Raw genomic sequence first — 13,107 nt, forward strand, 5'->3', positions numbered from 1 at the left:
CTGCTTCATATATTATCTCTGTCCCCCCGTCAGCTTTGCTTCTTCCTGTATAGTACTCCTCTTCTTTATACAGCAAGGACAATTGATTGCTTTCAGTATTAACATTAATTCTTAATTCACAAAGATTCCTGGAAGTGTTCACTTCAAGCATGACTTCTTGCCTGCTGTGATATAGTTTGTTGCTTACACCCCATTCCTTTTAGGCATTCTTTTTAGTAAATTTCTCCAGAAAACTATGTTCTTTCTTTGGGAAATATCAGATTCCTGATACTTTCTCCCTTTCAGGCTTCCTCTGCCTTTCCATTCTTAGTTGCTTTAGTTTATCAATACTTGTTTCTTGAAATTTAATAGCCTTATTTACAGAATAACTTTAATTTACTCTGTCTTTTGAATTAAACTGAGTCAATTATATCAGGAGCATAAAGAGTCAATTGCTTACTAAATCAAAAAAATTGTTTATACCATGGTTTTCATGGTGTTAAAAGTTCATTAAAAAAGCGAACACAAATTATTTTAAATTTTAGAGCAAGTTTATCCTATTTTGGCATTTTTGTAAGACAATACAACCGCTCTAGGCCGAAAGCCTCTGCATTTGGTTTTCATCATGGTATTCTCTGAAATGAATCCCTCTAAAATCAATGATGACTGAATCAATGAATGAAAGTCAGGATGACTAATTACTAAGAAAACTGCTATTCAAAGGGATCACAACTCAATCCCGTAATTAACAAAACTAATTTGTTTCTATCTGTTAGAAATTAAGACTATGGGTTTTCTTCTTACTAAAATCAACAGATAATCTGAGGTTAATTTTTGAGTGCATTGTATGCTTTACAGGAAGTTTACTGATTAAACACATTTGTTACTTTCCAGTTCTGAAAGTACTAAGAGTTGGTTTACATATGCAAGCAGATGAGGTAGAATACTTCTACTGTAATAACAGTGCATAATACAGGCAAAATATTTTAGGAGTAAGATTCAGTGGAGACTCAAATTTTCAATTCAATCTCAGCAGTAATTCTTTGCATGCAGCTGAGGTTGGTAGAGACACAAAATTGTTATTATCTAATAATGTGAGTGAAATAACTAGGTTATCTCTGTCAGTCAAATTTCAGCAACCCCAAATGATACCCTACCTTGATAGTCTTACTGCAACAGGCCAAAATTGTATTGGTTTTAGGAACTGGAAACAGACAGCTCCCAATTTTAAGAAATGATCACCCATCATTAGTGCCCTTGAAAACACCAGCAGAGAAAACATGTCTGGATGTGGAACAAAATATTTCCGTAGCAAGCAGAAATAAAACAATAACATAGTTTAACAACAGCAAAGAACAGAGAACCTGCAGAGTTGCTGTAATTTTTCCAGGCTCACGTCAGGTTTGGAATGGAATGAAGGGATTTTTAGGACAAAATGTATCCCAGTGAAAAAAGAACTTTCCTCATTTGGCCACATGGAACACTATTTAGAATCTAAAGAAACTGAGTAAATTAGGAAGCTGTCACATGGTGCATAAATTAAAGACAGCCTTATAAGTCTTAAATGTTAAAGTCTGTGACATGTTTTATAAAGCAAGGGGCCTGTATAATAAATCTTAAGTTATAATACTACAAAAATAATTCTTTATAAATTCAGGTAATCATTCTACATCTTAAAACAGTTCTGAAGCAAAGACTCTTAAGATAGCCTGGTGCTTGACATCTGCAAATAAGATGACTGTTGTTTTGGGCTTGTTGTTGTTGTTTTTGTTCCCCCCCCCCGAAAGAGAGATTTTGTGTGCAAAGGTGTTAAAATGAGCAATCTGGGATTCTGCATTAGTTCACGGTAAATTCAGCGTGGCTTATTCTGTAATTTCCCTATGGAAAACAGGGAGTCTAGAGAGTCGTTCAGCTTTTATTTTAAGAGATGTTCCTAAACAGAAGAAATATTTTCAGTCTTTAATTTATTTCCACATTTTTAAGCTTAGGTAATGTCATGGTACAGCACCTAAAAGATTTCAAACTTGGATATTGCAATCATGTTATTAAAGGTAAGGGAATGTTACTGTGTTTTTTCTGAACTTCACCTTTTGACTAAATGGAGATAAAATTCCCTCCAGAGCTTCTGTGGAAAGCACTCTAGGCATGAGTTCCATAGTTCATCTATGTTTAGTAAAATTATTAAGCATATTTTGAAAATCTCTGTGTAATAAGGAATAAGATCTAAGAAATGGATCTGACATGACAGTTGGCGTTATTTTTTCATGCCAAATTAAAAGCTTAAGTAAGGTAAAAGTAGGTAGGACCCAAATATCCCCTCCTGGCTCATAGGCTGCACTTTGGTAGGTTAAGCTAATCATTCATTCAAAAGAGAAGGAACATGTAAGCTGACTGGGGGACTACAATGAAAATGCACCAAATACTACAGAAGCTAGATCATAACCTCATGCAATCCCAGACTTTTGTTTTACTGATTTTAAAAAATTATCCTTTCACTAAATAAGTCTTCCCCTCCAGATTATCTAGCTAAAAAAATTCTGAACTAATTTTTCTCAGCCTTTTTTCTCTCTCTGTGTGCTCTGGACCAGACATTACCATTGCCATTCCACCAACGCTATTGCTTATACCAGACATGAGTTTGGTTTCTAGTCCTGTAATGAAGCATCTGCACTGTTTTTCATCCAAAAAGGCCATAAGCAGAATTCTAATCCAAATGCCATCCAGTAATGGGTGACTTTCCTCTTTTCTTCCTCTTGGAAACAACCATCCAAACTTTTTAAAGACTAGTTTTCAAAGGCCACCATGTGTTCATAAATAAGTCATTATTCATTTCAACTATTATTTGTTTAAACAAACAGTGAGAAAGGCTGGAAGTTTGCAACCATGTCTTTCTGCAGCAAATGAGTCATTAACTTCGTGAACATTGATAAGGGAAGTCTAGTTTTTAATGGTTTCTCAAACTACAGTTGATTCAATCACTGGTCTGTGTCTACAGCTTGGATAGTGTCTTTAAATGCTTCCTCTAGGACTTTTACAAAATGCAGATGAAATCGGTGAGCATTGTTATTGCCTTTTATGTCTGCAGCTAAGAAAATGCTTGGACATCTGCTTAATGAGTCGGCTGAGGCTCTGTTGGTACCGTACCATTCAGCATCTCTCCTACTCGCAGCGCACAATAATCCTGCACACGTACCACCAGTTCAACGACAGCCCTCGGCAGCCTGCCAAATTGCCCATCAGACAGCCATTTGCTTACCTATGTTGCTTGATGGGCTGGGTTCCTCTGTCGGGAGACAAGGCCTCTGGGAAAGACTGAGGGCCTGAAAAACTAGACTCCATAACCTTGTCCAGAATAGGCCCAGGATGCCTATCTGTTTTTGAATACTGTGGTACAGAGAATAAAATTAATTAATACACAAAAGGCAAAGTACATTGTTGATGCTATTCAATCAGAATTCATATCGGAGCAGGGTAAGAAGTGCTCTAATGCATTTTTAAATTAAAAATAGGCATTGCAAGTAATACATTCATTCACTATTGTTTACATAGCGGAAAGCACCGGTACTCATTATTCCCATTACCTTCTCCACATCAAAATGCTTGTATCTGCATTAGTAGCAAAATTACTGACTGATCTGCTCATAATGATAGGGAACACTGATCCCTTTCACTAAAAACCTGTTTTTGTGGCTGTCCATGCAGAGACTGAGATCATGAAACACATCTCAGAGGACGGTCAGAACCTTCTTGGGTCCTTTGGAGATTTCAGTCAAACACTGCTTTTATCAGCATGCATAACTATGAAAACCAAACTGAAACAGCATTTGTATCATCAGATAAGTAAGAAAAATATCTGAACCCTATCCATGGAGCCAGATATCCCTTCTGAACAAGTCTGAAACTTTTGACCTGGGAGTATCTGTGCTAGTAAGAACCATGTAAACATAATTCTTCTCGTGACAGTTGCAGGCGTAGGGCAGTCTCTGGGCACATAGTGAGACACAAAGGTCTGTAAAGCAGACACCAGACATGAACAAGAACAGACTTTCTTCTTCTTGCTTTGTGATTCAACTGGATATTCAGCAAAAACTGTGCGTCTGATCCTGAATGGAGCCAGAAAGGCAAAGTATAAAAAAAGCTGCATTTTGGCTTGGAAGAAGAATCAATGTTGTTAGTGGTTACTGGACAGTATCTCAGACCTATGAGAGGTTAACCCACATTTCCACTCAGGTATGAAAAATACTGCACTTTCCAGATTTTTTACATTGCATTACAATGACCTGCACTAAAACTCATTGGTCTACTTTTCTTTAATCCAATTCTTTCTGTATTGAGTTTGTATTTTTAATACTAGATACCTAGATATCCTTGTTATCTTTACAACAAACTGGTATTGTGGAAGGCCAATGGCATCCTGGCCTGTATCAGAAACAGTGTGGCCAGCTGGAGCAGGGAAGTGATCATCCCCCTGTACTCAGCACTGGTGAGGCCGCACCTCGAGTACTGTGTTCAGTTTTGGGCCCCTCACTACAAGAAAGACATTGAGTTGCTGGAGCATGTCCAGAGAAGGGCAACCAAGTTGGTGAGGGGCCTGGAGCACAAGTCTTATGAGGAGCAGCTGAGGGAACTGGGGTTGTTTAGACTGGAGAAAAGGAGGCTGAGGGGAGACCTTATCGCTCTCTACAACTACCTGAAAGGAGGTTGTAGTGAGGTGGGTGCTGGTCTCTTCTGTCAGGTGGCTGGAGATAAAGGATGAGAGGAAATGGCCTCAAGTTGCAGCAGGGGAGGTTTAGGTTGGATATTAGGAAAAATTTCTTTACTGAAAGGGTCATCAGGTATTGGAATAGGCTGTCCAGGGAAGTGGTTGAGTCACCATCCCTGGAGGTATTCAAAACACGCGTAGACAAGGCACTTCAGGACATGGTTTAGTGGGCATGGATGATGGTTGGACTCGATCTTGAAGGTCTTTTCCAACCTAAATGATTCTATGATTCTATTACATGACTAAATATTTTATCAAGAAAATACAAATTACAATAGTAATAATAATATAAAAAAAATCACAGTGGTAAAAAATGTCATGCTATGATACAATAGCAAAAATTCATGGAGAAGATTGCAAGATTTCTTTCAAAGTACAGTTCTTCAGAATTATTTTGTTGACTAAGAAAAGACCAATAACTCCTTAAAAATACAGAATTATTTTCTGATTCTCACTTATTCTTATCTACTTTTCCTCAGACTTCAGCAAAATCCAAAAGGAAAGTTATACAAGGTAACTCTTTTAAAAATGGGTTACATGCAATTTTAGTGCATCTACTCAGACTTCTTATGACCGATTTCTACAGATAAAATAACAGATCTTCAAATTTTTCTCCAATACTCTTCTCCCTCTTTCTCTTGTCCAAAATACCCCCATAAACAGGGCCAAAATCACCATATATGTGCTTCTGAAGGCAAAGCTATGAGTGACAATATGCAAAACGTTGCCACATGCATGAAGAAAATACAACTGAAATAATAAGAAACACCTTCCACTCTTATTTCTTTCAGTTACCATGATCTTAGTTGTCACTTGTAAATGTTGTAGATAAAATATTCAGACAGAAGTACAATTTTTAAGGTACTTATGTCTGTGAAGGTTTTAAACTTTAATAGTTATCCTGCCAGCTGCAGAAATGAAACTGTCTTTGATTTCTGACCTGAATAAATCAATTTGAGCTATGTAAAGAATGGGTTGTTAGTGCCAGGAAGCTTTTTCTGTCCTTTTTGTGTTTGTTCATGATACTAAATTGATGGTCCGAATGGCTTATAAGACCATGAGTATGAAGTGAATCATGAAGGGTAATTAGAGATAAGCTGTGCCTTTTGCTGCATCCATGGTTAAGGTGGATGTGGGCTGGAGCAATGGTATACAGAGTCTTTCCTCATCACAACAGAGGAAAACCAGGACTCCCAGAAGCTGCTCTGATGCTGCCTAGCAAACTATACTGAAGGTCCAACATCCAGCACCACCCAGATGCAGCCTGCAAAGGATTTTTTTTCCCTCTAACCGAACATTTATTTTACACCATTTTCAGATATACCACTTACCAATTACCATAACAGCCATAACAATAATTACAACAAAAATGTGAATCACAATTTAAATTGAGGGTGTGACTATACAGAGAATTTGAACAATGTAATTTAACTGATTTGGATGTATCACATTGTTCATACATTTTAATAGGTCTAAACACCGCTGGGTTTATTCTCCTTTAGCTTAAGCATAAGTGCCACATCCTTTCTCTGAGATCATCTCTGGAGAAAAATATCTACAGATTTCTGTGAGGAGTTTACAGCAGTATCCATTGGTGCCCCCAGAAGTATGGTATAGGATTACTCCCCATCTGTATCCCAGCAGAGCCCATCCCGCTGCTTCCACAGCCCAGTTCTCACCTAGGCTGAGCTCTGCAGAGCCCTCTGAGTGTTGTGAGCTGCTGAATACTCAGCCATGATGGAGAATAAGCTGTGAAATACTTTCAAAGGACTGTTCCAGTAGGTTGAAAACATCACTGAAAGCTTATCAGTATTTGGGTTTTTATGGTTTTATTGTCTTGCTTAATTATTTGTGCTTGTTTGAGCAATTACTGAGAAACGCTGATGCATATGGCTAAATAAATTAAAGAATAATGATAGCATTTAAAAATAAACCATTTTGCAAATTTTCAATTTTTCACGGTTTCATGAAGAAAATCATCTGCTATGTACAATTACTCAGCTCTTTGACAATAAAAATCCACATGCTGCTAGTTAATGCTAAGCTAATCTGCAAAGGCAGCCTGGGCCAGGAGACAAGAAATCAGCCTCTGCCACTGACCTACTGTACGACTGCGAGCACGTAATTCCCCTGCTCCATGCCTTGTATTCTTTATTCTAAAATGTAGGATCCATGGATAACAAATGCCACTCAAGTGCTACAGAACAGTTTGACACTCTTGTCCTAGTATTATGCAAAACAAAGCACCCATCCCTCCCCCCAGCTCTTCTTAGCTCTTCCTCCTCAATGATTTTCCCAAAATAGTAATAATAAAAAGTCCAGAAATGCATGTGGCATTGGAAGAGAGGTGATGTGGGGATCACATTTCAAAAAGGACTGAGAAGGCAGAGGGGTCAGCTTTAAATTAGATTCAGAGGGGGTGCCTCGAGGAGGTAAAGAGCCAGTGATTTTTCTGGACGGGCTGACCTTGCACAAAAGCCCATCAGGTGGTATATTTAACTTCCTTACAGCTGTTCCCATATGCTTTATATGTTTTGTTACCAACCCTAGCTCTAGACAGAGGCCAGTAAATTCAAGTTTGTCTATTCTGGCAGTTCTTCCTAAGTAGACATGTGAGATAGAAATGGGAAATTTGCTCTTGATCTTAGCTGATAAATCACATCACAACTCAGGTAAAACCACACGGTAATCTTTTAAAAGATTTAAGTGTATCTGTTGCTCAACATATATTAATTGCATTTCTATCACAGTGACTAAAGAGAATTTATTTCCTACTACTATCAACAAAAGGCAACAAGACACAAAAAGAGCATTTTTCTCCCCTCATTATAAGACTATCAGAAACCTGGAGCTAGTGATCGCAAGCTATTAGGAACAAGTGTAGTGAAAAGTGAAACCACACACTACAGCATGAAAAGCATATTAACCACCTTAGAGGGAAAGTAATAGGGAATTAATAGATCCACTTAGTGCCGTGGGAGAAGGTATTAAAATCCACAAAGGTGAAAAAGGCCACTTTAAACAACCATGACAACTCTTAGAATCACTAAAGGAATGGCAAGGCTTCAGCTGCTTTTTTTTTTCTTGTTGCATGACATATTTGCCAAGTTATGAGAATTTAAAGAAACCCTCTAGTCGAGGTGGAAAAAGGAGGTAGTAATTAGGATCACTATTAAGACTCATGAAGGCTGGTGAACTACAGAAAACCAGAAGGACGGCTGCAACACCTCCTCTCACCCCTTGCATGGTGTATGAGGGCACACAGAACACTTGCCTTTCTATGAGGGGCAGCTGAGAATGACAATTTACTTCCTTTTGCCTATGAGGACATGGAACCATTTGCTGCAGTCCTGTGAAGCGCATTTGTTAAATATCTTTTGAAGATAATATCAACTCTTTGGGAAGGGGTACATAATACTAGGAAGTCCTAAGTTTCATGCATTAGGTGAAATAAATCTGAATCTCCTGTGTACCTCAAAGATCCTGCATTAAAAACTGGCACATCTATCTTTTCCTGACTGAAGAATTATAGCAAGATTACCAGTGCATTAGTATCCAAATCCAAGACACTAGAAAACCTAGCAAGGAATTAAGTGTGTTGCTGCCAGAATATTTGGGAAAAGCAGTGGACTTGAAGGAGATTCAGAAGAGACACTAGGAGCTGTGTTCAAGCAGTTATTTATGAATCCTCCTTACAGTATACAGTATTTTTCATCTAATTTGTATCCCTAACAAAATAATGGAATCGATACAAGAGAAATAGACTTGGCGCAGGTGAACACAATTACCAGCTATGGGCAGCAGGAGTTCAGAGAGAATACAGCTGTCCTGACAAAAATCTAACCCTTTTTTTTTACTTTACAGAATAACAACTGAGCAGAGGAAGGAAGTGGAGGAGGTGTAATGCATTTGAGTGCGGGAAGGAAAAGCATATGTTACTTCAAAATATTGTCTATGCAAACAAAAAGCTTTATTCGCTGCAATATAGCAAATGACAGGGAGGCATCCGTGTTTTAACTTAGATGCCTAACTCTCCTTGCATTCTTCCTCAACCTCGGGGCTTGCCAAGGGAGGTGCTGGATGTGGCCATTCTTCCTCGCTTGTGTTTACCCTGCTGATCACAGAGGGCAAACCCCAAAGAGAGTAACTTCTTAAATGAAGGGAGTTCTAAAAAGCCTACATTTTTCAGTCGGCCAACTCCATTTTTTTTCTGAATATCCTGTTGCTTAACTTGAATATCCACATCTGAAAGAGCAATCCTGCCATATGGCTGTTTAATGAACTTGGGGGAATGTCCAACGCTTCAAATCCATCTCTTAAACACTGCCTTTTGAAATAAGAATTGCTGCAACATAACCCACAGTCTAGGATGCACCGGGAGAATTCTGATACAAATGGAGAGTGTTTTAAAAGCAAACCATTCAGAGCTTTTAACCTTGTATATGGTTCTCATAATCACACTACTGTAAAGAAGCTTTAATTGGCACAGAGGTGGGATATCATAGGGACTGACATCTGAAGTCCTTTTCTTTCTGCAGTAATGCAAACAGCTGCAAGTATAATGAGTTAGGCTAGAATAAAATGCAAATTTGTAATTCATTTTAATACTTGGTTCAAAACCAAAATGTGTGGTTTTTCTGTTAACAGCAATTTTGATACATTCACATGGCTTCTCTCATTTAAGAAAAGATTCAAAGTTGGCTTTGAAAATAAGTAATGAAAAATAATTCTTTTCCTTAAGTCCAGTCAAGGGTAAAAAGCAAAAAAAGGAATGATGAGGAGAAAAAGTATTTCACTGAGATTGGTCAAGATCTTTACAGCCACAAACCACTTGAAACACTATCTGCTATACCCTGGGTCTTGGAAAATAAGTAAAACCTCTTTCTAGAGCAACACAGCATTTGGAAAGATCCATGCATCCTCTAGTAATTGTAGCAACCTCTGAGTCAAAATGTGATGGCTGTTTCAGAATAGACATTATTAGAACAGTCATCAAGAATAAGGAACCTTACGCAACTATTCTCAGGTCTACACTAATGTGTTCTCTCTAGAAGAAGAAAAAGCAGGGTGAAAAACCTGAAAGCATCACCAGGTCCATTCAAAATAGGCAGGAGAAAAATATGGGAGAATCTTTTAGGGGAAGAGAGAAAGGTGACATACAAACAAGACAGTTTTCCCATGTAAGAGGAACACTTGGCGTAGGAAAAGAAACAGCTTCCAGGATTACATAAACCAAAATGCCAGACTGGAGGACAAGTCTCCAGAAAATAACCACCTTAATTTATTTACGTTTCTTTATTGGCTTTTGGAAATGAAAAGAACTAAGATTTCTCGCCAAACCCATGTGGTGAGAGCTGCAGATGGGAATCGCAGAAGAGATCACATCCAGGCAGTGACCGGCAGAAAGGCAGCAGCAGAGCCATCGAAGCGAGTGGCAGCAGGAGCACTCTCCTCCCCACGCCACTGCCTGGTCCCTTTCCCACCCAGCAGATACGCCCAGGGCGGATCTCTGGGCTCTGATGGTGAGCCACTCAGCCATTCCTATGAAATACCATTTCAAAGTTCTTTTCTGTTGCTTCGCCATACCCCCTGTCCTTTTTATCCTCCTCCAATCTGCCAAGTTTTGTAAATATTTCATGAACTGCCTACATGCATTCCCGCACTAAAATCTTGCTAACAATAGAAACCATTCCTACCCTGCACTGTTATGCTACATCCTGCACAAGGTCATTCTGTTTTTCTTCCTTAGTATCTTTGCTCCCAAAGGGAAAATGCATTAATGGCAAGGAGGAAAACAGCTGCCTGCAAGCAGCCACAAGAACAAGAAAACGGTGTGTTAATTACCAGCACTGATAATGCCAGTCTGAACAGCATTAAAAGCTGAAAAGCAAATTTGGATTAAAATAATGAAGAATAATAATGGTTTTCAATCTCTAATATCTGGAATCTACAAACTGCTACTTTGGCCACTATGGCTATTGTTATGGCAAAAGAAAAAGACTTAAATAAAGCTTGTTGATGTGTTTGCCAGCTGCGCAGAAGACATCAAATAGTTCACGGTGATGATGGGTTGACAAAATATTGCACTGAATTACAGTGAGAAAAAGGCAAAGAACATATTCTTAGTGTTAACCAAGACCTACTTTATATGTTAGAACAAAAGAATCACAAAAGCTCTTTATAACTTTACCTTTTGTTGCCATCATTATAACCCAACAATGCTCCCAACTGCTTCTTTTTAGGGGCTAGAAGTAATATATGACTGAATGAACTGAAAGTGAAACAAAGAATTGCACAAGATTCCCTAAACTGTGATTATGTCAATTTAGTGGAGCTATCTTCCTTCTTGAAATAACGTATGTTTCCTGAAACACAAAGCATATCATGACCACAATGGTGCTCCTATAAAACAAAACTTTTAGTGAACACAAGCAATGCTTTGACAACTACTCTATCATAGCATGGAGGCTCTGCTTACTCTGAATTGGTTAAAAGGGCTTATACTTATTTCTGCGTTAATTGGATGTAAACCAGGAGTTGAGACATCTGTGGCTAAGTGGGCATGAGTGCTCACTTTTGCTAAACACCCACTATTTTGATGGAATCTGGCAAATAAGGTAGTCAGCCCTTTAAGCAAAGCTAAGATACTTTTTTTTTACAGAAGAGTTAAGCATTTAGAAAGGCTTCAATACATCTTTTATAATTTCCTATTATATTGCTACCAGGAACCTTCTCAGTTGTTCTAAAGACTTTGTTCAAAATAAGACAGCACTAAATGTTTATGACTGGGGGAAAAGAATGACATGGATTGGAAAATACCTTTCATCCAGGGTTAAACAAATTGGTCATCTTCAAGTTCCTTAATTCACATACGCTGTATGTATTTCGTGATTGTGGGATTGTATTAACTTACATATAACTATACACAGAAAATGACTAAATAAATTTCAAATTAGTTTGAACAAACTAATCTCTTTCTGGTATCAAAAATCCCTTTAAATCAAGAACCAGGAAAATGAGACCATCTGCACACTCTTCCCTTGGGCACTAGTTTACATCTGTAAATTGAGTTCTAGATTTTGAATTTACTCTGAATTAACTGTGACAAGTCTCTACATTTTTTCATGCAGGTTCATTAATTATTGGAAGACTTGAAATCACTTAAGTTCAAGGACCCCCATTTCACCTACAAACCATACATATGAGCTAAGGTATTGCCGGAAACTGTAATAGTTACTTCCACTCCTGGATGCAGAGCTAGGGGCTCAGCAAGGTCTATTACATGAACAAAACATACCAGGATCCATTGAAATAACTTCAGAAAAAAAATCCCTGGTCAGTGTTTTCCATTAATGGGCATGATAGAAAACATTTTATGAAAGAGGTGAGAATTCTTGTTCCCATTGTTCGGATGCTAATAGCAACATGGTGATGTGCTGCCATCAGCAGCAGGAACTCAGCCAGGCTATTAAGTGTTGTAGCTGGCAGAATTACTTACATTTTGCAGCTGGACTCGGCTTTGTGCCATACACTCTGACTTTGCCATCATGCTGGAAGCATTTAGGCTGTAGGTTTTCCTATTCTGTGTTTCTTTCAGCTGTTCATGAATTTGCTTTGTTTGTTTCCTGCAGAGAGAAATAAAATTCATGTAAGAAAGAGCTGGTTTGATCTTCTACTATAGCCGTGATATTTTTATAGCCATGGTTCCCTTTGTTCAAAACTTCACTGTATTAGATTAACCATCTGAGCTAATTCACTAGTGTCTAATATTTCAACGCAGTGGTCATTTTCTGGTGAGGCTTAAGAAAGGAAAAAAAGAGCTCTTCTCTTTAAAATATCTTCTGTTCTCAGATTACTATAATAGCATGCTAGTTGGTTTAGTGCAGAATTTTTTAAGATCATCTATTGCATATTTAACAATAGCTTGCAAGTAGGCCTGAATATTAAAAAAGCATTTTGCTCTGATTTGGAACAAAGATTTTGGCAAATACAGCAGGCATTAGTCCCTGTTAGCTATAAAAAGTGTTGAAGAATCAAAGATTTCTGCTAGCTGATTAGACTTGACCTACAACCCAGTGCCTTGTATAGACCAGCTTTTGCTTACATGCTTAAACCTGGAAAAAAAACATCAGTACAGTATCTGAGGCTGTGTTTTTGACATATTATACTATGATCCACTATGTCAGGGCTAGGAATACCACTACATGAGTCATTTGCAATATTCAGAAGATAACTACACTATTAATAAAGGCTTTCTGTTTCTGCCACACTATATTGACAAACAGAGTTTTAAAGTTCTGTACATGATTGAGGATATGGGGCAGCAAACTTTATTTTAAATATTTATCTTCTGCAAACAGGTATCT

At 38.0% G+C, this 13,107-nt stretch overlaps 1 protein-coding gene across 1 annotated transcript in view; it reads right to left on the reverse strand.

Annotated features, from left to right (window-relative positions):
- NRG3 (neuregulin 3) overlaps positions 1 to 13,107 on the reverse strand; it is a 436,962-nt gene that overhangs the window by 15,327 nt on the left and 408,528 nt on the right. Inside the window, 2 exon segments of the mRNA XM_052799207.1 lie at positions 3,236 to 3,363; positions 12,240 to 12,366. Coding sequence (XP_052655167.1) covers positions 3,236 to 3,363; positions 12,240 to 12,366 — 255 coding nt within the window.

The sequence above is a fragment of the Harpia harpyja genome, chromosome 10 (genome assembly GCF_026419915.1).
Source record: "Harpia harpyja isolate bHarHar1 chromosome 10, bHarHar1 primary haplotype, whole genome shotgun sequence".
In the NCBI taxonomy this organism is placed as follows: domain Eukaryota; kingdom Metazoa; phylum Chordata; class Aves; order Accipitriformes; family Accipitridae; genus Harpia; species Harpia harpyja.